Here is a 21,695-nt window from a genome sequence, read left to right as displayed (position 1 = left end):
CTTCGTACGAATATAGATCTCATTTCAAAAAGAAATACTTTTACGGAAATTTGAGTACCGATTTGAAACTTATTATTTAATATTACTAAAGAATTAATATACAATTGAAAAGCTTCATTTAATATTGAACAAAAATACTTTAATTTTTTTTGGTCCTTTAGGATATATACTATATATATTAATACATACTTTTTATGAACTGTACACATATGGAAATTGATTCTGAATGAAATAACAAAGTTCCAATTTTCATTAGCCACACATAAAAAGGAGAAATAATAAAAACAACGAAGATTTTTTTAATCATTCTTTTGCTTCTCTCTTTATTAAGGATAATTTTTTAACGCCGCCTGAAACTAGGCAAGCTTAACTCGGGTCGCGAAAATCATCAGTCATGAGAGAGAAAATAATGATTTTTCTTATTTTTCTTTGAAAGCATTGTTCTTAAAAAAGAAAAATAAAGAAATATTTACACATGTATGTATATATATGTGTATATTTATATATACATATATATATACATATATATATGTGCGTGTGCGTGTGTGTATATATATATACACACACACACATATATATATATATGTATATATGTAATATATACACACATATATATATTTGTCCAACATATATGAGTTAGTTCTTAGTATGAAATAATAATTGCACTCGTAATTTGAAAAAATATAAACACCCACCATAATCAAAGGGTGAATTTATTTGAAAAAGAAGGTATATCAAATAATGTCAGTATGTATCTTATTATGAAATCAGCTTTTTATAATTCTCTAATTCGGTTTTCTTTTTTTGACTTCTTTTTTAAATGTGAAATTATTTTTAATTTTAAGAAGGAACTTTCTCACGACTAAAGACTTCCGGATCGAGCGTGTATCCACGATACGCAAGCTCCTCGGCATGCGCGTGAAATACAAATGCACGACTTGCAAACGATGATAATAATAATAATAATAAGTATATACTCTCCACGAATCGTCGCTTCTGTTCAAATCCTTAAGAATAAATTTATTTACATCGCGGACACGGTATTTTATTCTTCGGTTATCTCCCGTTCGTCCTTTTAAAAAAATTCTTCACCTTTTACATCGATCGAACTCGTATAATATGTTTTTTTCCATTTTATTTATTCTTCTTCTTCGAAGAAAGAAACGGAAGCAACCTGTTCTCTAAATAAACGTAGTATTTTTCTTCCTAATCGAGGATTTATAGCTAAATTTAGTCTAACAATTTTCAAACGAGCCCGTTTCGCTCTTCGAAAAGATTCGATCGATAAACAAATTATTTAGTTGATAAAACAATGCCGTGCGTTCCGACGTTATTTCATTCGAAATTCTACATGATCAATTGTTTTCTTTTTCTCTCTCACTCATTCTCTGTTTCGCTCTGTAATTCAATCTTGGTAAATAGCGAAACAGTTGCGTTACAATTATTGCGCGTTATTCGCTGAACTGGAAACAATTAGCAATAAACGTCGTTTTTGTACCACACAGCCAAGAGAATACTAAAAATTTCATCTATTCTTCTCTTAAGGATTAGAAGGAGAAACATGCTACAAATGAGAAGAAAATGTTCTCGGTGCGAACGCTCTCTTTGAGAGGCAATAACGTATACATAAACTGTGTATAATTGTAATACTCTATAAGTAGAACTTTGAATTACTCTCGGCTATGGATTAAAGTCGACACGATAAAATAGGCTCGTCATTCTTACCTATCGTGTAATAAGAATGAAAAATATTCTTACAATATTATTCGACGAATGACGAAGCGGGTGATATTTTATCGCGCCGAAAATCGTTTTGGAACATTTATTGCTAACATACAATTTTGTTTTTTTCTCTCTCTTTTTTGTTTCGTTGAACAAACGTGTCAAAGGCAAATTTGACAATAGTTGAAATATAATTCACGAATCTAAATTTACACCTGATCGGCTTATCATTTATAATCAATAAATACATGTTTTTCTCCGTACACGTTTTCGAACTCGGAGTGCAATCTTCGATATGCACAATAAAAGAAGAACGACGAAGAAATGGCTATGCGTGAATTGTTTCAAAAATTCACAAACGACAGAGGTGGATCACCGTTTTGCGTTCTTATTGTTTACAATTATCAATGTGTCGTGTTATTATAATTACCATTATTTAAATGTTAATTGATATTAATATTATTATTACTATAGCTGCTCGTTTTTAAGATAACGCAACAAATGCTCGGGTATGAAATACGCGTGAAAATTAGTAATAACATTTTTCTTTTTTTTTAAATCGATACAGTACGCACGGCCGTTCGCAAATATATTTGATAATATAATTCTATTATCGGTTTCTCTTAAAAAATAATACCTACAGAGAATAGAGTCGAGTATTAACTGTGTGTTCGCTAAATATACGCATGGTTCTTTTATCTTTTGAACGAGTGAAGATAATTAATGGAATCTTTCGTGTATTACCATTGCGCGTACTGCAACTTGTACCATTACTCTGTATCTTTTTTCATTTTAATATTTCTTACATTGTGTGGTGTAACGCGATTGTATAACCGTAGTATGTCGAGTCATTCATTTGGTTTATTTTGGCATACAAAATAATTTTATTTACAGTCTGACAATAATATTAATCGTTTATCTATAGTCCTTTATGCTAAGTGGCGATAGTATAATTCGAATTACTTACTATATTATGCGGTTTTTTCGGCTATGTACACAACAAAACGGCACGAATAAATATCATTGGACATGGACCAAGTTTTTCTTTCAGTGTGCATGCTCACCGCTTCGCACAAACGATTCGTTTCTTAGGGACATTCGAACCTGTAGAAAATTCATCTTTAAAGAACAATCGATGGAGGTGGGATACTAAAAATATGTACAATTTGTACCATTAATATCTATGGAGCTACGGCGTTCTACGTTTTGATCATTGAAACGGAACATTTACTCTAAGATCTTGATTGATTCAAGGAAAAGAAAGAAAAAATAGTATGAAGATGCGGTAAGAAACGAAACTTTGTTAAATGCATCGTGAACGTAACAAAACTGAAATGATCAACTGAAACAATGACAATGAAAGTGTACTATTGAATAATAAGGTCCTTTTGCTACATCGATAAGAACGTCGCACAAAGCATTCGTGATCCGGAATTCACTGAACAGTAAAGAAAAACTTGTTACCTAAAATGTAAAACGTACAAATATTATTCTATATCCGGCTCATTCGAGCTTCAAATCTATTTAATCATGTCCCTCCCTGTCTAACGAATCGATCGACGATTAATTTGATAATTGTGAAATTTACGATGCATTGTCTCGCGTTCTTCGATGCAAATGAAAACATGGCAGTTGGATGGAATAACAAATGGAAAGTTGGAAAAAGATATTATTTAGCCCTCGAAACGAAATCACAAGTTCGACTTACATTGTATAGGCTCATGATTCAAAATGTCGTATCATTCATTAGTTCTAATGAACGATATATGTTCCTATGAAAAAATGAAGACGATCGTAGCAACTAACGATTAAATTTAAATATCGTGAACGATATATTACTCGTTTTCGTACGATAGATGCAAAATATTGGTACGATATTTGTTATAAAAAATCGGGAATCTGAGATCGATCCTGAGGGCTATGTTACCATAAGACGTATTCTTTCGATTATTTGCACATCGAGAATTAAAAGAATTCGTCTTATACTTCTACAAGACAGTATAAAAAAGAAGGGGAAAAAGGAAAGAATAAAAGGCGATATTATACAGATCGCAAGTAAAATGAAAATCGCGTAATCCAATGATCAAGGACGAAGTGAAATTCCCTTTCTCCTTAACTTACTGCGTATTTAATTTGACCTGAGTAAGATTAATTATTTTCTTTTCTTTTTCATTTTTCGTTCTTTTCTCTAGTCGAAAGCATAAATTGCTGATCGATTTACGTTAAACTTTGGCTAAGGTTAAGGCGTCAAGCTTGCGTCTTTTTGTGAATTCTCATCTTCGATGCAGCCATGTATGAAGAATTGTTATAAGAATTATTCCCTTCTTATCGTAAACTTTGGATAGAATGCTGCAACAGATGAAGCAGACAGCTAACGAAGATCTATTCTCCTCTTGATCATCTGGGACGACTGTGAGAAACGAGGACGACGTTGAAAGCTGCATTTCTTTGGAATCTCAATGCAGTTTCAAGGACGAAGAAGCAAAACGAGGTGAATTTTTCCCTTTCAGGATGGATATCAATCAGATCACTTCGGAGCACTTCCTGAAGAGACTTTTACCAACATCCTCTTCTACTGATGTCCGGATACTACGACGTGTGAGACTGCTGAGACTGTGACAGCTTGCTGGAACTTTTGTGATGGCTAGACGTGTGTTTCTCCTGAAAATACAAAGAGAACTGTGGTACTCCAATCCTTTTATAATACCTCAAAAGAAATTGTTTAAAAAACTAATAATAAATTGATCGATATTTATCCAGTTTCGTCGAAATAAAATCAAGTAAATTCTCTATTTCCTTGGTAGAATGTTTCAGAATTATTTGATGTTGTTGGTTTACTCCTTATTTGATCATTAAACGCTGAAATTCCTTTCCGTTATCTTTTCTTCTTTTCTTGTTGATCATAAAAGAAACAGATGAGGAATACGCTAATTTGCGTCAGCCTATTATAGAAATTGAATTAAAAGAAATTAATATTAATAAGATATGCTGATTAAACGTTATCGACTGCAATTCCATTTTTCGTGGCGACGCATAATTTAGGAATTAATGAATAAACACGTATTCCTCGATGCATGTTTCAGACACGTGATAAGTGTTCGTATAGCTATATGAATGAGTTACAGGTATTCAGTTAAAATAATTATGAATCCTAATTACTGTTTTTAAAAAAAAGACTCAAATGAATTCCAATTTTATGGACGCGACTAACTGAGAATTAAATCGAGAAACATCAACTTCATGAACGAATGATATTAAAGCTTCTATACGGAATGCGGATGAATATTATGTATATTCAAAAAGATCAAATAAAAAAGTGTAATAAAGTCAAGTAAACGTCATAGTATTGCTAATAGATCGCATCAAATTTTATCATCCCGCCCCCCCCAAATTTAACTTGGTATCTGTGAGAATTAAATGAAATGCAAATTAAAGCATAATTCTCGAAAGAAAAAAAAAAGAACTGAATACATGCATACAACACAAAAAGCTTGCTACCGCGTGCATGCTCATGCAAAATTACACGCACACACAATACACTTAAATATAAACAATAACGATAACAATAGCATCGACGTTTCGACGATAATGTGTAGGCAAACATTACAAGTATCCTCCACCAAGCGAGATAAAAATCAAATAACATGTTTTGTGTATCGAGATATTTTTGCCATGTCTCTTATATACTAGAAATACTATTAATTTCCACGTATGATAGCGTACAAAAATGAACTTTTACGCATGATAATAATCGTATTACATACTGATAGCTGTGATATAATGTTAGTACACAAAGAAGATGCGGCGATATATGGTGTGCGATTATTATATCTAAGATATATTCATATATGCACGTATATACATGCACAGCATTATGTATCATAGTATATGTGTACATATATTAATATGTTTTTTTATATGGTGTGTTAAGAAAGAGACAAAATAATCACTAAGGTACTTTTCGTTTCCATAGAACGTTTATTTCCGATGATTATTTCTTTTCTTGGTCGAACACATGACGCGTACGATTCCTGTCGTAATAATACGTAATTATCCGCGACGTGTGGGCTTGAACAGTCTAATTTTATAAAATTATATATAATATTATCCTTCTTTTTCTATAAAATTAAAATGTTATATATACGCGTGTATAAGCACCTGCGTGTTTTTTTCTTTTTGACAAATCGATAGCTGTGGACGATCCAAATACGGAAATTTCAATTCTATTCGTGAATATGCACAGTATGTATATATATATGTAGACAGGTAACTTGGAATGAATGGTATATTTTACAAAAATAATAACGTGGTATGTGTAATTTTTAATGAATGAAATCCCCAAAATTTTTAAGTGTATAATTAGAAATGTAGTATCACAAGATTCTATATTAAAATACACATCCATGAACGCCTAGAGTCTATTATAATAAGAATATGGCAGGAAACATACGCGACAAGTGATAGAGATATACATTGTGTACAGTATCGATGCAGTGTTCGCGAAATTTTACACATCTGGTGTTCCTCTTCTATAAATTGAACAGTTCATAAATTTTATATCACTCGTGTCGATCGCTGGTCACATGCGTGGGCTCATATATCATTATTACTATTATATTTATATATATATATATATAGATAACTCTCTTTCAACTTCTTACTATCGGAGAGTACAAAATCTATATAATTTACCTTAGCAATTATTTTGTCTTTATACGACTTGTACAACTGCACAATTTTTTAGGTAGGCCGATCCTGTTGATTTTCTCGCAGTTTCTCACTAGTGATATCTTTTTTATTCTTTGATTCTTTCAGTTCTTTTGTTTAGACATCACATATAGATCCTGCGAATTCTGCGCCACACTCTTTCTTCATTTTTTTTCCTTTTTTCGTTTACAGTGTTGTTTTGGGTTACATTTATTATCGTTGGATTAAAGGCTAGGTCTAAGAGGTTCTTGTTCTTTCCATTTGATGCTCTAAAACATATTCAGGAAGAACAAAGCATCGATGTGATTGTTCAAATAAGACACTAATTTTTTATAATCAAAGTAGAAATATATTTAATATTCGTACAATCATAGTCGTTACCGATAAAGCACTAAATTGCACGGTGAAATTCATGCGTTGATTACGATTAATAATAATTGAAGGAGAAAATTTTGGAAAATAAAACATTTATATATAATATCAGTATTTAAAGTATAATAAAATCGAAAACTCTGCGCACATTCTTCCTGAATGTTTCTTGTCTTCTTTTTTCCTTTTCTTCTTTTTTGTTATTTTTTTTTCCCTAAATTAAATTATATATATATATATCGTATTACAATACGACCTAACAAAATTCAGTATTTCGTACTGACTCGATCAATTCATTCGCGATATTTGTTCGTAACATATTCTACGAAAGGCCCACGACAAAGTTTAAAAGTATACACGTGCCTTTGAAAAATAATTTCTTCTCCTGTGCAAATTTCTATACAATGTATTCATCTCTTTACACAAAAGTCATTCGATTTACAGGCGGAATATTTACTCTCTAAGAAAAAAACTTCACAGTTCCTTTTTTTTTTAATTCTTTCCCTCTCTTTTAAACTACAACTAAACATTCTTTTTCTTTCATTCTTTAAATACAAGACATTCTGGTCTCGCTAAAAAGGTAAGATGTAAAACAAACTACAGAATTTTGCACTGAGAAGTCCAGAAAGTGGCAACGATCATAGCAATCACACAGTACACATGTAATGATCTATATTCAAAATACTAGGTCCTAATTGTGACAATAATTATAACAATAACAACAAGAACATGAATTGGTGCCACAGCGCTTAGCGGTCCAATAAATTTTTGTTTGTCACAATGGCTGCACAACACACGTGTGTACGCGTGTGTATATTTTATGTAAATACAAACGCATTCTTAATAGATAATATATATCTTTTTTAAATATATTAATCACACTATCTCTCGTTCGTTCACGTTCCTGAGATAATATCCATTCTATATTTAATCTTTTGCTTACATATATACATATATAATATATATATATTATTTATACTATACATATATGTAATATACATATATGATATATATTATACACATATATAATATACATATATAATATATATATTATACATACATATAATATACATATATATTGTCCAACATGCGACTCATACATTGTTAAGAATTGAGTGAGAGAGAAAAAATGAGAAAAAAGGTCTACGCGCGTCCACGATTATTACAAATAAATATAAAAACAATCTACATATACACTTAAAGACGCTCAGTGATCAAAGCTGAAATCATTGTACAAGAGAACGTAAAAAATAAAATCTTAGGTAAGAAAGTTCTTAAGTAGTCGCATAAATAGATGGACCATTTTGTTTCGGTAATGCTTAAACTCTGAAGAAAGAATTCTCTCTTCAGATTCAGAGAACTTAATATGAACAAATCTGATCGTCTCTTCATCGATATCTAAAAAACTGAAAAGCTAAATAATATCTTTATCCCGTCGCATGTTTCCATCTCGTTAATCCTCATAAGCATGCCATCCTCTCAACTCTATAAACGTTAGTAAAAAGACTCTCTTTATACATTCGTGAATATCTGATTGGAAATACCATTGATGTGTAAGAAACGAGCAAACAACGTGAGGATGTGCTCATCGGTTTTTAATAGGAAACTACACACGGTTAAAGAATCATCGTTACATCGTTGTTCTGATTTTTTAAGGTTCGATATAGACGAATTGTGATTTTACGTCAGTAACGCTGAGTAATTCGACAGAATAGGTAACATGTAACATGATCAAATTAAGAAGTCGTTCTACATGCAAAAATGAGTTAAAGATATAGAAATTGTAAAATTCCTCAAGCAAAAAAATAATAAGAAAAAAAAATAGCAGAATTTAATTTTCTATAATTTACAAAAAAATGATTCTACAATCTGCATCAAAGTTAAATATAAATTAAGAAATGATTCTAAAGAACACAGACAATATAGCGTCCGAATTTCCTTAAAAATTGTGAGAAAACTTTCTAGCCTTAGAAATAACATTTCAAATAGCGATATTACGATTTAATCAACACTCCATCATCAAAAATATAAAAGTTGTCGAATAGCAGCTCTTCTCAGCAAATATCAATAATAATGCACAACTCGTCTAAATCAGACCTTAACCAAATTATCAATCGCGATTTTCTGACCAGACTTCAATGATGGCCGCGTATTCTAATTCGTATACGAGAGATAAATGAAAAAAGAAATCGCGATATTAACAAATCTATAATTATCCTGTATTAACAATGAGAGCAAATTCTACGAAGTCCATTACTTCATATCGCATCTATTATAATCATAATTATATTTCACAATTCTTGCTTAACACTCTATGCCGCACATTAACAAACGACAGTCATATATAGAAGTCGCATCTTTTTTGAGCTATTGTTCCAACTTTCGTAATTATAGAATTATTTTTCTTTTCATACTATCAGAATTAATGCAACTTCCTATTGCACGCAGAACAACGCAATAATAACCCTTTGCGTTCCTTTCGAATCCTACGATAATCGAACAATAAATGTGCTATAATAATTATAATATCGTGGTGCATTGTATTCGTTCTTCTGGATATGTTTTAAATCATATACATATAAAATGTTCGGTGGAGAGTTCAATGCTAGAATAAGAAAAGGATAGTATTGAAAGTATCGCACAGAAAGCTTAGCAAATATTAGCTTCGGCTGACACGAAACGACAAAAAGATAAGTCGGACTGCAAAGGGTTAGTCGGAAAGAATCTTTGTTAATATTATTTTATCCGCGTATAAAAACAACGACGATGTAATACACATGTTAGTTTCAACAAAATTATATGTACCTTTACAAATACATACACTTTTAAATTCGTATTAATAATACATTTATTTTTTTCTAATCACTCTCAATCACTTCACTGCATACAATTATACATTAATTCTTTTTTCCTTTTCGTATTTCTTCTTTGTAATTTTTTTTATTTTTATTTGTAATTTATTAAATTTTTTATAGTTTTTAAGTAACTTCGTAAGTTGTTCTAGCCATATTACCCGTTTATGCAAAGATTTGATTTCATATGAACGCAACACTCTGCACACCACCCTTTCTCCGAAATCCTTTGCTAGAAAGGAATTGTTTTTTTTTTCAACTACCTTGAACTTTATTCGATCGAGTACCATCGCAAAAAATTTACTAATTGGTTACAGCTAATATGATACATACACAATAAGAAAAAGAAATAAGGCTGAAAGAGTTTACTCTCCTTTTTTCTAGATTTTTTTTTTAGCATTCTCTATCTATCGACATTTGACCATTAGCGCAAAACATAGTTACTTTCCGAATTCTCATCTGGCAGTGTTTCGTACATTAATATTCACGACAACCTTTTCGACAATATTGAACTACTCTATTCGTAAGCTCTCCAACTATGTGTATCATACTAGCCTGTGATTGCTGTCCTAAATACTATATTTCTTTTTCCCCTTGCCTCTATCTTCCTTTTTCAACAAAAAAAAAGAAATTTTAACGCGAAACAAAAGATTACTATTACTTCTGAGAATTGTATCTTCCATAATATATAATTACTATATATAATTTAGAATATATACAATAAAGAAAATGATCGTCGTGAAATATTCTCCTTTTTTCTTAGATTCGAGGATCTACCTTGAAAATATCTCATAATCAAATAATTCTTAATTGATTTGACAAAAAAGTAATTGAAGAACTTCTTCAGTGTTCTTGAGTAAAATGATCTGATATTTTCATTTCCTTTCTACATATAGCACATCAATTCGCGACATCGTCGTCTTCGTGATGCAGTTACTTCATCCTCCCTAGGTCGCGTGGACCTCACAAGACTTTTGACTGTTCGTTTTTACTCCTCAATGAAGGCTCATACTCATTTAACTACTCTAAGGAGCTGCGCTACAGGTACAAAGGTGGAAAGATCGAAATGATAAATTTTAACACTAGGGGAATAGAGATCGTTTGACATGCTGCTACTTCTACCATTCACAAACTGGAAGGGAACAGAGAGGATAGAGGCAAGGTGAAAGTGTATTCCTTCAAGATCGAAAATTCATTCTACGGGAATCTCCAGCCACTTCTTTTCCTCGTTTTCCATCCTATTATTTAGCCCCTAAAACTCCAAACTGCCTTCTCTTATAAAATAAATAACATTCATTATTTTTTCTTTCAAAACCTTTTTATGACACGATATTATTGTATCTTTTATACAAAGATACTTCAATTGATATTGTATATCATTTACACAAAGATATTCAATGATGATACGCAATCAATGGAATATTCAATGAATGTTGAGTATAGCAAAATGAATTCTAAAATATCTCATGAGAAAATTGAACGTATTTAAAAAATCAAGTAACATAATGAATAGAAAGAAGACAATTGGAGGGCTGAGAATCGTAGTGATATAAATCAGTCCACTAGTATTTTTCATAAAATATCGTTCTGTGTTTATTAATATAAAAAGACAATGAATTATGAAATTTTTATGATGCGTGATAGGATAATGCTTTTCGGAGTTGAAGCGCCTATGACTAAATCTAAATTTTCAAAATTTGAACATATACTACCATGATTCCCAGTCCGTCAATCATTTAATATAAAAGAAAATGGAGCAAGAAGTGGCTGCAGTTACTACCGCTACTTTGGAAGCTACCTTTAAAGTCCACTACAAGACAGGATTTCCGTACGAATGTTATTCCGGTGGTGGAGGTGGTGGTGGTGAGGAACTAGGAGGTGGTCCGCTCGGTAACGGTGGTGGTGTCTTGGGTTCCTGCCGAGCAGACGGAACTGGCATCATGCTTTGATTTTGTCGCATATTCGGTGGTAAGGATGGTGGCGGTACAGACGTATCAATAGCACCGTCTGGTGTCATAATGACGTTACCCGCCGGATACATCGGGTACTGCTGCTGATATTGCGAATAGTACATGACAGGATCGTAAATGTATCCGGCAGGGTTGAACATCGAGGGTGGCGGGTAATTAGCAAAAAAATAAGAATCTTGTTGGGTCTGATTTACGTGGCCAGCCCTCGAGTAGCCTGGATCACCACGAGCTGAGGATGGATGAGGATGATGTGGATTACGGGCATTGTTACTATTGTAGGTGTCTTGCTGATAGTAGCCGTCGCGCTGGCCGGGAGCACTGTAATGGCCCGCCGATCCTGCTGGTGGTGGACCACGCCCGATATACTGGCGGCCGCCTCTACCGCCTCCACGTACCTTGTTATTGCTGCCTGAACTATAGTGTCTGCCGTTCTGCCGTTCGCCTAGTCGGTGTTGCCCGTAACCCGCTGAGGAGACCTGCGATTGCTTCTTCGTTGGCGGAACACTAGTCGTCGGACTCTCCTTCATTTCAGAACGATCGCGCTTTCGACTTTCGTTCGTGAACTCTGGAACGATGCTGCTCGAACTACCCGTCGTCGAGGGCGCGCCGGAACTCCTCGAGATTCCATCCGTTCGGATTTTAATCTTTAACGGAGCCTGAACTACGGACTGACCCGGTGAACTAGATACACTGTCCGTACCCTTCAGCCGTTCCTTAGGAATAATGATTTTGATACTAGTGTTTTGAGGCGACTTGTTCTTGTCAGTTGGCACTGTACTCGCACCGGTGCTTCCTGTCGATTCTGTGCTCAGATTTAATTTGTCTTTAGGAATTGTGATTTTGATAGGTACCGCAGGCACAGTCTCTTCTCCTTTTTCTTTTTCCTTCTCTCGATGCTTTTCTTTGTCCTTGTCTTTATGCTTGTGTTTATGCTTCTCTTTACTCTTCTCCTTGTCTTTATGCTTATGCTTCTCTTTCTTCTTCTTTTTTTCGCTCTTGTGATGCTCCGATCTCTTCTCTTCTACAGGGGGTGCGACGGTTATGGTAGTCGATATTGGTATAGAGAGAATGGATTCTGTATTTGTTTGTACAGGGCCAGAGAGAGCACTTATATCTACGGTCGAAGCTATCATTGGTTCGGTAACCGATGATAGAGGCAGACACTGACTTTGAACGGGTTCCTGCTGTGCGAGCAACATCGAATGAGATATCGATGGTTGATGTTGAGGTTGTAGTGGTTGTTCATGTTGAAGTTGCTGCTGTTGCAACTGCTGTTGTTGAAATTGTTCCTGATGAACTTGCTGTTGAGGTGGTATTTGACTAAATTGTTGCATATTTTGTAATAACGATGGCATAGGTGCTAAAGGTTCCTGAAGCAGAGCACTTATACTTTGAGCAGATTTCATTGGAGATAAATATTCTCCTTTAATCTGATGTTCAGCCTTTATTGGTATATCTGTTTTATAGGTTTCCTTTTTAATTTGGAATTCTTGAGGCTCTTGCTTCACTAGGTTAGTATCCAGTCCATTCGTCAAACCCTGCTGATTTGATGATATCTGTTGCTGTGTAGGTATTGTGCTAAAACGTGATATCGTTGGTTCAGAATCGAAAGGTTTAATGAGTTCCGGTGGTTTCATATCATTCGCGATTTGAGTGGCTCTACCATTCGCCGATGGATTGTCTCTAATAGGTTGTATCAGTTCTGGTACTCTACCGAGCATCTTAACCGCCTCGAAACTGGACGTCGTATCATCCATTTTTATTTTCACTTGCTGTCCACTTTCACTAGTGCTACACGTACGATGCCTTTTATGGGACGTTGCAGAAACATCGTTAGCCGATCGTTTAACCGACTGCGTTTCTTGCTGTTGCAAACCTGCTGGGCTTGCAAAAGGTGATACTAAATTAAAGCCTATTGATGTGTCTGGTACGCGTTCTTGTTTAGGAACTTTTACAGCCGAAGGCGGCGTCTTTTGTTTAGTCTTAAGCCTCTGTGAATGAGATTCCCGAGGCGTTGGTACTTTCTCTGGACTGAATATCGATTTTGGCTTGCCAGGGGGGGTTTGTAACACACTTTGTTGGATATCGGACGAACTTTTGTCTGTGTCATCATGCCGTGGTCGTTTTTCAGTTTTTGGGTCATCAAGATTATTCAACGATGATAAACTCGACGACTGAGAATTACTATTTTTAATCGTGTCCTTTAATATCTGTGATACACCATGAGCTGTATGTTGACTGGATATTGTCTTCGAAGATAATGATTTTTGACTAAGCAATGAAACGGAGCTACTCGGAGACTTTTCTTGCGGAAATGAACTCTGGCTAGTACTAAGCTTCACATCAGTCGGCACTGCACCAGTACTAACTTGTAACTTTTCTGACTGATTGTATTTTATATGATGTGACGACGGTTTCTGTGTATTTGAACTATATGGTACGTCAAGCGTCGGTTTAGGTGGAAGTATTGACTTCTCAATGAGCTTCCTAACCTCTTCACACCTTTGCTCCAATGTATCAGACTTTCTTTGTCGATCAATTCTAGTTGGATCTGGATATTTATATGGCTTTTGTTCACTATCTTTCCTATGTTCTACTGGTTTATGCCTTGGATCATACATTCTTTTATCATGACCCTGATGTTTACTTTCTACTCCACTTAATCTGTGCAGACTATGATTATTATTACTAAGTTTCTCCTGTATATTCCCATGAGATGTTGGTTCTTGTAATGATCCAACATCCGATCTGTGAGTAACGGAATCGGTTATAGAATTATCCAAAGTTGGTTCTTTTGATACAACGTGACTGTGAGAATGGAGAGCATTACCACTACTACAACTACTGCTACTTATACCAGTGTTCGAATTGTACTCTCTTTGTAACCTCTGCCTATTGGGATCGCGGTTTGGTTCCCTAGCTTGAGTACTACTCGAGTGCCTCTGAGGTACCGGTTGTCCAACTTTTATATCTGGTCTATGATGATGATTGTGATGAAGTGCCTTCTGTCCAAGAGGCAACGGATGTTTGTTCAGCACGTTTGTACTAGATACAGGTTTATGGTGATGAGAATGATGCTTATTAATATCCGATACATGACTTTGCGCAACTGATGTTGGAACTGATGCCTTCTCTCTTTCCAAACGCTCGCGTTCTTTCTTTTCTCGATATTCCCGATAATCTACAGGAGGTCTCGCAGGTGCGGGAGCATTCTGTTTCTTTTCTTCTTGTTTCTCCACCTGATGAGGTCGATTTGTGTGGAATGTAGGTCCACCATCGGCCGTCGTCGCAGGAGATTGTACCTTGCGAGGTTCCGCATCCTACACAAAACATTGAGTAAAATTATCTAATAAATTGAACTTATTATATTAACTTTAATGTAGGATAACAATTCGTCTGTAGTATTTAATATGATATTATGATATGATATATTTAATAAAAATACTTACAAAGGGTGAGTTCGGTAAACTAGGATGATTAATGCTTGGACTTTGATTAGCAGATATGCTCATTATTTTTCTTTTCAATCTTGACGGGCACTTATCAAATATATGGAGGAATTCTGCTGTAAGCTCTTGTAATAGTTCGGATGTCACACTTCTGTCGACGTACCAAAACCAGTGCTTCCCTTCCGTACTTTGTGGTATCTATAAGCAAATAATTATCATGTTATAATTAGCCAAATACTTTTCCTAAATCATATTAATAATACTTACCTCCCAATTAGACCATTTACATGCAAGATGAATGCAAAAGCAGGCAACTACCGTTGGCTTGTACTGCAGACACATGGTTGTTAAATGTAAACTGGAAAGAAAAAATTATCTTATAAATTTCTCTTATGAACAGTGAACAGTGAGGACGAATTCTTCGTCAACGGTTTTTTTTTCTTTTTGACGAAATATAACCCAGGGCATAAAAAGAACTGTACTATAAAATCAGAGTACTAGTTCCATTAAACATGGGTAATATCGGGATAAAACCAGGACGAATTTCTTACGATTCGTTGAAAACAATTAACAATATTTCCAATTATATCTTCCGTAAACGGAATTTAATTCCAAAGAGTACGTTTCCAAAACAGTTAAAAAAATAGCATGTGTGAATGTGATACTTTTTCGCGATGAGCTACACAAAAATTTACGCATAAATGTTATTAGCTAAAGCAATATGCGATGTTTTTCCACATAATAATTATAAATGTAAGCCCTACAACACTCTGTTGTATCGTAACAAATTTACCGAAGTTTGGCCCAACATAATCCCATGATAAAGAGAAGTTTAATTTAGTTATGTTAAGCTATATATAGACTTGAAATTGAACACTAAAGTTATCAGAATTTCTGAAATTTTTTTGTTTGAGAACGCATTATTTCAGGAAATAAAATATCTTATAAATTTGCGCTAAAAATTATTTCTTAGTAAAGAAAAATATATAAATCTTCAAAAATGATTTCTTTGTAACAACAGAGATATATTAAGGCTTAATCTACATTGATTATTTAGTCGTAATTACAATCTGTTCAAATATTATTGATTAAATAATATTTGAATGGATTATAGTAAGACTATAATGGATTATAGTAAGACTAGACCGTACCATAATTTTACTATTTGATTACTATTGTAAAATACAGGTTGGTTGGTAATTGGCGGTACAAGCGGAAAGGGGGTGATTCTACGCGAAAAAAGAAGTCGAAAATATAAGCTTTGTTTTCGATAAAATCGACTTTGAATTTTCGCTCCGTACGCGTGCACTTTATCACGTCTCGTTATAACGGATCTCACTGTAGATCGTTGTCTCGATGCATATTATCGCAGTTTAAGTTTGTTTTTGCCTTAACGGAAAATTAGGAATACATAATGAAATAATATGAAGTAATCATAAAGTTTATTATTACAAAAACTGCTGAAAATGTTGCCCATTCTGCCGAACACATATTTCTGCTCTTCCAATTAAATTTCTATGAACACTTTCTAACGTATTCGATTGTTTTAAAGTATGAAAGGCTACAATAATCTTTTCTTTCAATTACTCGCAACTTGCGATTTCTTCAGAATAGACAATTGATTTAATATGGCTCCATAAATAAAAGTCGTGCGGATTTTGTTTTCCAGCTTTGTTCTCGAAAACAAAACCTCAAACAAAAATTTTTTATTCTATATTTTCGACTTCTTTTTTCGCATAGAATCACCTACTTTCTGCTTGTACAACCAGTTACCAACCACCCTGTATAATTTAATGGTATAGTTAATTATCCTTCTTTTATCATTAAATGTTTTTGGACATTCACTCGTCATTACATTAATTCCACATTCATTTCACTCACGCTTAATTTATTTTGTGCATTTACTGCTTAGAAATGTATATGTAAATATAAAAATAAAACCTGGACAATATACCGCGATGTAAGAGAAAACGATCAGTCCTTAAGAATAGTTCATTTACCTTCAATTAAGAAATCCTCATCGTGAACTTAGTTTACGAAATAAACTTCGTTTCGCTTTGGCATACGTTCTCTTTAGAATCAGACATTACCGCGACTGCAACGCAACATTCCTCCCCAAAAGTTACTGTTGACATTTAAACATTCACATGAAGAAAAAAGTAAATGAAGTCAAAGTAAACTTTTCTATACTAAATTTCTGTTTCATTTTCATGCTTTGATGTAATATTTCAAATTCATTCATTCAAAAACGATCCCTTTGAAGCAAAAAATTGTATTATTTATCAAAGATATTTGCACAATTTTATTCTACGTTTACTTTGCTTTCTAAGAAAGATATAGGTCAGAATGTTGCGCCAGTGGCTATTGCCTGACAGTCTTAGCTTGGAAATATACTTCAGCTGGCATCTATTTGACCAGAAGACTGCTAAGAGTAAGTGATACTAGGAAATAATGTGTAGCCACCTGTTAGATGCCATGAAGTATGAAGTCTGGGCTAAGTCCTTGCTCGCTGCAAAAAAAATGCAAACATTTAACTGAAATATTTTATAAACAATATCTAAAGTTGTAATATTTTATAGTTTACTATGTCATCTAAGCTTATCGTTACAGAATCAATATCTTCACAAAAAATATAGGAAAAATGTAAATGTAGTAAATTAATATTATACAATCTTTTTTAAACATAACTTATGTACCTTTAACCAGTTGACAACATCTAACAACATGTGTGTGGGGATGATCAATGGCGACATCAAACCCCAATGTTTGTAGTAGAACATTTTCATTGAACACCAGATCTTGAGCTTGCTCAAGGTATTGCTATAAATCAAAATACATTGCAATGATTAAATTTATCATAAACTACATACGTGTTAGTATTGATATTAATCTCATTTATTTTACCTCAGACCTGACATCAGGTGGGGGCTGATCTCTGTGGAGACACATGTGTGCCATTTTGATAACATGTTCCAACTTGCGTGGTTGTTCTTCTACTTTTGCTGCTAAAAATAGTGCTGCTGCTGCAATTGCATTCCTGTGGAAATGTGACAGCGAATGGAATACATAAAATCTGTGCATATACACTATTGCTGTGTTGATACATAATTGTGACCTATATTTATCTAATTAAGGACAATATTAAATAAATAATGTATTATTAACATATATAATAATATTTATAGTCAATTATTTATTAAATTTATTAAAATTATATTAAAATTATATATATTGTACAAATTTCAGGAATATTTATGCTATTAAATATAAATCATGGACAACAACCTTTCTTATTACAGTCCATTATAAAAAAAATATTTTCTATACTAGATCTTTGTATCTTATTATAAAAATATTGTTATATAATTATTTCAAATAACTACAAAAATAATATTTCAATTATTTAGGAATTAATATGTAAACAAATAAAATAATAAATTACATTAAATATTTTTCATTGGAATATTAGTCACATATTTATATAATCTTTTAATATCTAAAAAATATCTCAACTTCCCATAATAATAAATATAAATAAAAATTACTAAAATAATAAACATAATTGAAACAGTTCTTAATGATTATTTTTAAATTATTAAATTATATGGTAAGATTAAAAAATGGAGGGCACAACAGATTATACGTAAAAAATTTTATTTAATCTCTATATTACATTAATATGAAAAATTTGGTCAAATAAATCACATAATTTTGATGCATATTCTTGATTTTCATCTGTATTTTACTTATGTTAAAATCTTCTTCATTTATGCTTTCTATCATATTATTAATTTTCATATCTTAATTATTTGTTATTTTACTAAAAGGAAAATATACAAATGAAGAATTCAGAGCAAGTTACAATACAAAAAATATAGAATAATACGAAAAACAAGTATTACACTATATATTAGACATCATTAATGTATTTTGCCTACAATAAATATTATTATACATGCACTACAGAAAAGTAAAACTACAATTTATTAATATGACTATCTTTAAAAGAGTTCCACATTTGTAAACTTTTAATTTCAAATAATATGAAGACTATGTTGAAGTTCTCACAATTGGAAAGATAATTAATATGTTTATGATCTTTATAAATATATATCTGAAACATAAAAATATTATAGGAAATAGAAATAGAATTTCTACATACTACATTGGGAAAATATAGCTAAAATATTTCTTAAATAGAAGGTATTATCAAATATCTAGTATTATTAGTACAAGTTTAATGCAAAACTAGTGTAAATTTCATAGCTAGTTAATAAGTTAGTATATGTTAAATTTACTATATTACTTTTTATGCGAGCAAAATAACATCTGATCTGTTTGCAATGTTCACAGTTAATTGTTTTGGTACAGCGTGATTTTGAGAATGAAGAATACTACTCGTACAAAATTTTTATTGTGCCCTCTTTGTAACCTTTGTCAATTACTTCTATTACTTCTTGTACTGATATAATAAAACATCGACAATGCATTATAGTGTAGCATTGATGAACCACCTTCGGTCCTAATCTGATCTTAAGCACACACACATATATATATGTGCATTTATATACATATATGTACATACATATATGAATGGAAAATATAATAAATAATATACTTGCGTAAAAAATATAAGTAGAAATTGTAGCTCTGGTTGGTACTACTGTCAAACATAGCTTGGCAAACAATGCTACTTTTCCATGACCCTATTCTCTGCCCTCCTTTTGAATACTAAAATTCTAATAAGTACATTTATTGACTAGCATTATTCTACTATCAATATGAATATACCGAATAGCACAAAAATTCCAAAATTCAACGTATACTAAAGGTAACGTGGTAAAGTTCAATATGGAGAATCGTAATCATGACGCGTGACCTCTTCTTTCGCACGTCACTCATGTTTACAACAAGATAGGAATTTCACGTGAATACCGAAATTTCAAGTATTAAAAGATAAATGTGTAAAGAGAATCCACTCACGTAATCGTATATGATAGTTTGGGGGTGATTTTGAATTGATAGAAAGAATAAAGGAAACGTAAAACGACAATGGGGATAGGGGGAAAGGGAAATTGAGAAACACGCAACTAAACATGCATTCGTTAAAAGGATACACCACAAGCCGCTGTCCCATATCCTGAATGAAATTCGCTGCCTGCTGCCTGTAGCTCAGTTCCTTATCCGCGTCGATGCCGCATCTTCTGCTCGGTGTATTTATTAGCTGTTCTTTCGTAAAGTACCATTTTTCGTCAGCCGCCATTTATATGTACATACAACTCGGTACTAACGATGCGCACTTCACGGTAGTCAACACGGCTAGCGGCGAGCACAGAATGCACTAACAGCAACACGTTGAAAACTTCACGTCACTACGCTAATCGAAAACCACTCCAAGTTCATACTTGTTCAACTTTGTCACAGTAAAACATAACCGCACATTGAATAAATGTCTCTCTTTGTAATATGAAGCTACTTTTTCATAAATACTTCAAATTAACTTCTCTGTTATTTTTCTCATTTATTTTATACAATATGCACTTTATATTGGAAAAGTTCCATTTTGAATTCCGGAAATGGCGTCTTCTTCTTTTTTGTCCTTTGATGCGCATGCAACTTCACGGCACTGCTTTGGAATCATACAACAAATGAAAAATCAACTTGAGAAATTCTTTTGTAGGCGTTTGTTATATTTTATTCATTTTATGACATGAAACTGCCGTAGTTTAAAGGTTAATACGAAACTTGGAAATATTGTTAAAATTAGTTTATGGACGTTTTATTTGTTTAATAGTTTACAAAATTAGCCTCTTTTCCGTATAATAGTTGTAATAAATTAATAGAATCAATGTTTCGATAATGCATCACAGTAACGAGATTTATTTTTTAAGGTTTGTCATGAAAACTGCTGCATTTTTACGTAAAGTTCCATAGATTTGTTATTTATAATTAAGATAAAGTTTAGAGCTCGATATACGTTAAACATTCAGGATAATCAATTATATACGACATTATTTACTGTACGGAAATATCTCTCGAATTTTCTATTTTTATATTATCGTACACCACATTAAAAAACTTGATTTATTAATTTTTGGCAGGCCATGAGGTTGGTTATGGAAATAATACTATTACTCTTTCGAATAGTTATAATTGCAATAACAAAAATAAAAATTCTGTAATATCTTATCTTGCTTGAGGTACTAAGGTTATTTAACCTTATCACAACATTTGTGCACTTATAAAATTTATCCCATTTCATTAAAAATAAAAATTGTAAAACGTTAACCTTGTCGATGTATTGCACAACAAGTTGTAATATCTTCTGGACACCAACGAATGTAATAGATGTATACTTGAATTATTTTAAACTAAATATCAGTATAATTCTGCACAGCAAGCACGTTGTATTGGTTAACTGTAAACACACGTGTGTATCGTAAATTCAACTTGGCTAATATTTTATGACTAACGTCATAACCTACCTGGACTTTTTCTCAGTCTATGATAGGTATGAATCACGTAGTTTATCAATTAGAAGTTTTAGAGCTTTAAACTCCCGGAAGTGACGCAGTGGTCGTTGAGCTAGTAGTATGTGTTCGCAGCCAATGTTACCCCTGTAGTAG

At 32.8% G+C, this 21,695-nt stretch overlaps 1 protein-coding gene across 6 annotated transcripts; it reads right to left on the bottom strand.

Annotated features, from left to right (window-relative positions):
* Positions 1–113: 113 nt before the first annotated feature.
* On the bottom strand, positions 114–21,695 carry LOC126923492 (cyclin-T). Of its 6 annotated transcripts, none has more exons than XM_050736985.1 (8): positions 20,187–21,576; positions 17,974–18,184; positions 17,766–17,889; positions 17,533–17,578; positions 15,337–15,427; positions 15,070–15,267; positions 12,016–14,940; positions 114–4,383 (listed from the first exon to the last, which is right to left on the bottom strand). In XM_050736985.1, exons 1-8 carry the CDS (start codon positions 20,330–20,332, stop codon positions 4,312–4,314), a joined length of 3,813 nt encoding a protein of 1,270 aa, XP_050592942.1. In that variant the 5' UTR covers positions 20,333–21,576; the 3' UTR covers positions 114–4,311. The 6 variants fall into 6 exon arrangements, with proteins under 6 accessions (XP_050592942.1, XP_050592937.1, XP_050592940.1 ...); XM_050736980.1 differs by lacking the exon at positions 114–4,383 and having other exon boundaries at positions 5,681–14,940; positions 20,187–21,487; positions 21,555–21,695; XM_050736983.1 differs by lacking the exon at positions 114–4,383 and having other exon boundaries at positions 5,681–14,940; positions 20,187–20,698; positions 21,555–21,660.

Source organism: Bombus affinis, chromosome 13, assembly GCF_024516045.1.
Source record: "Bombus affinis isolate iyBomAffi1 chromosome 13, iyBomAffi1.2, whole genome shotgun sequence".
Taxonomy (NCBI): domain Eukaryota; kingdom Metazoa; phylum Arthropoda; class Insecta; order Hymenoptera; family Apidae; genus Bombus; species Bombus affinis.
Note: the sequence above shows the minus strand (reverse complement) of the source record. Positions and strands in the feature narration are given on the sequence as shown.

Bases quoted from the DNA above. Each gene is read 5' to 3' on its own strand.
- LOC126923492 (XM_050736980.1), bottom strand. From the start codon at position 20,332: ATGGCGGCTGACGAAAAATGGTACTTTACGAAAGAACAGCTAATAAAT. The intron at 17,579-17,765 runs GTACATAAGTTA...TTTTTTTTGCAG, and splicing joins ATGTTGTCAACTGGTTAAAG to CGAGCAAGGACTTAGCCCAG. The intron at 15,428-17,532 runs GTGGCTACACAT...TTTTCTTTCCAG, and splicing joins TACTTCATGGCATCTAACAG to TTTACATTTAACAACCATGT.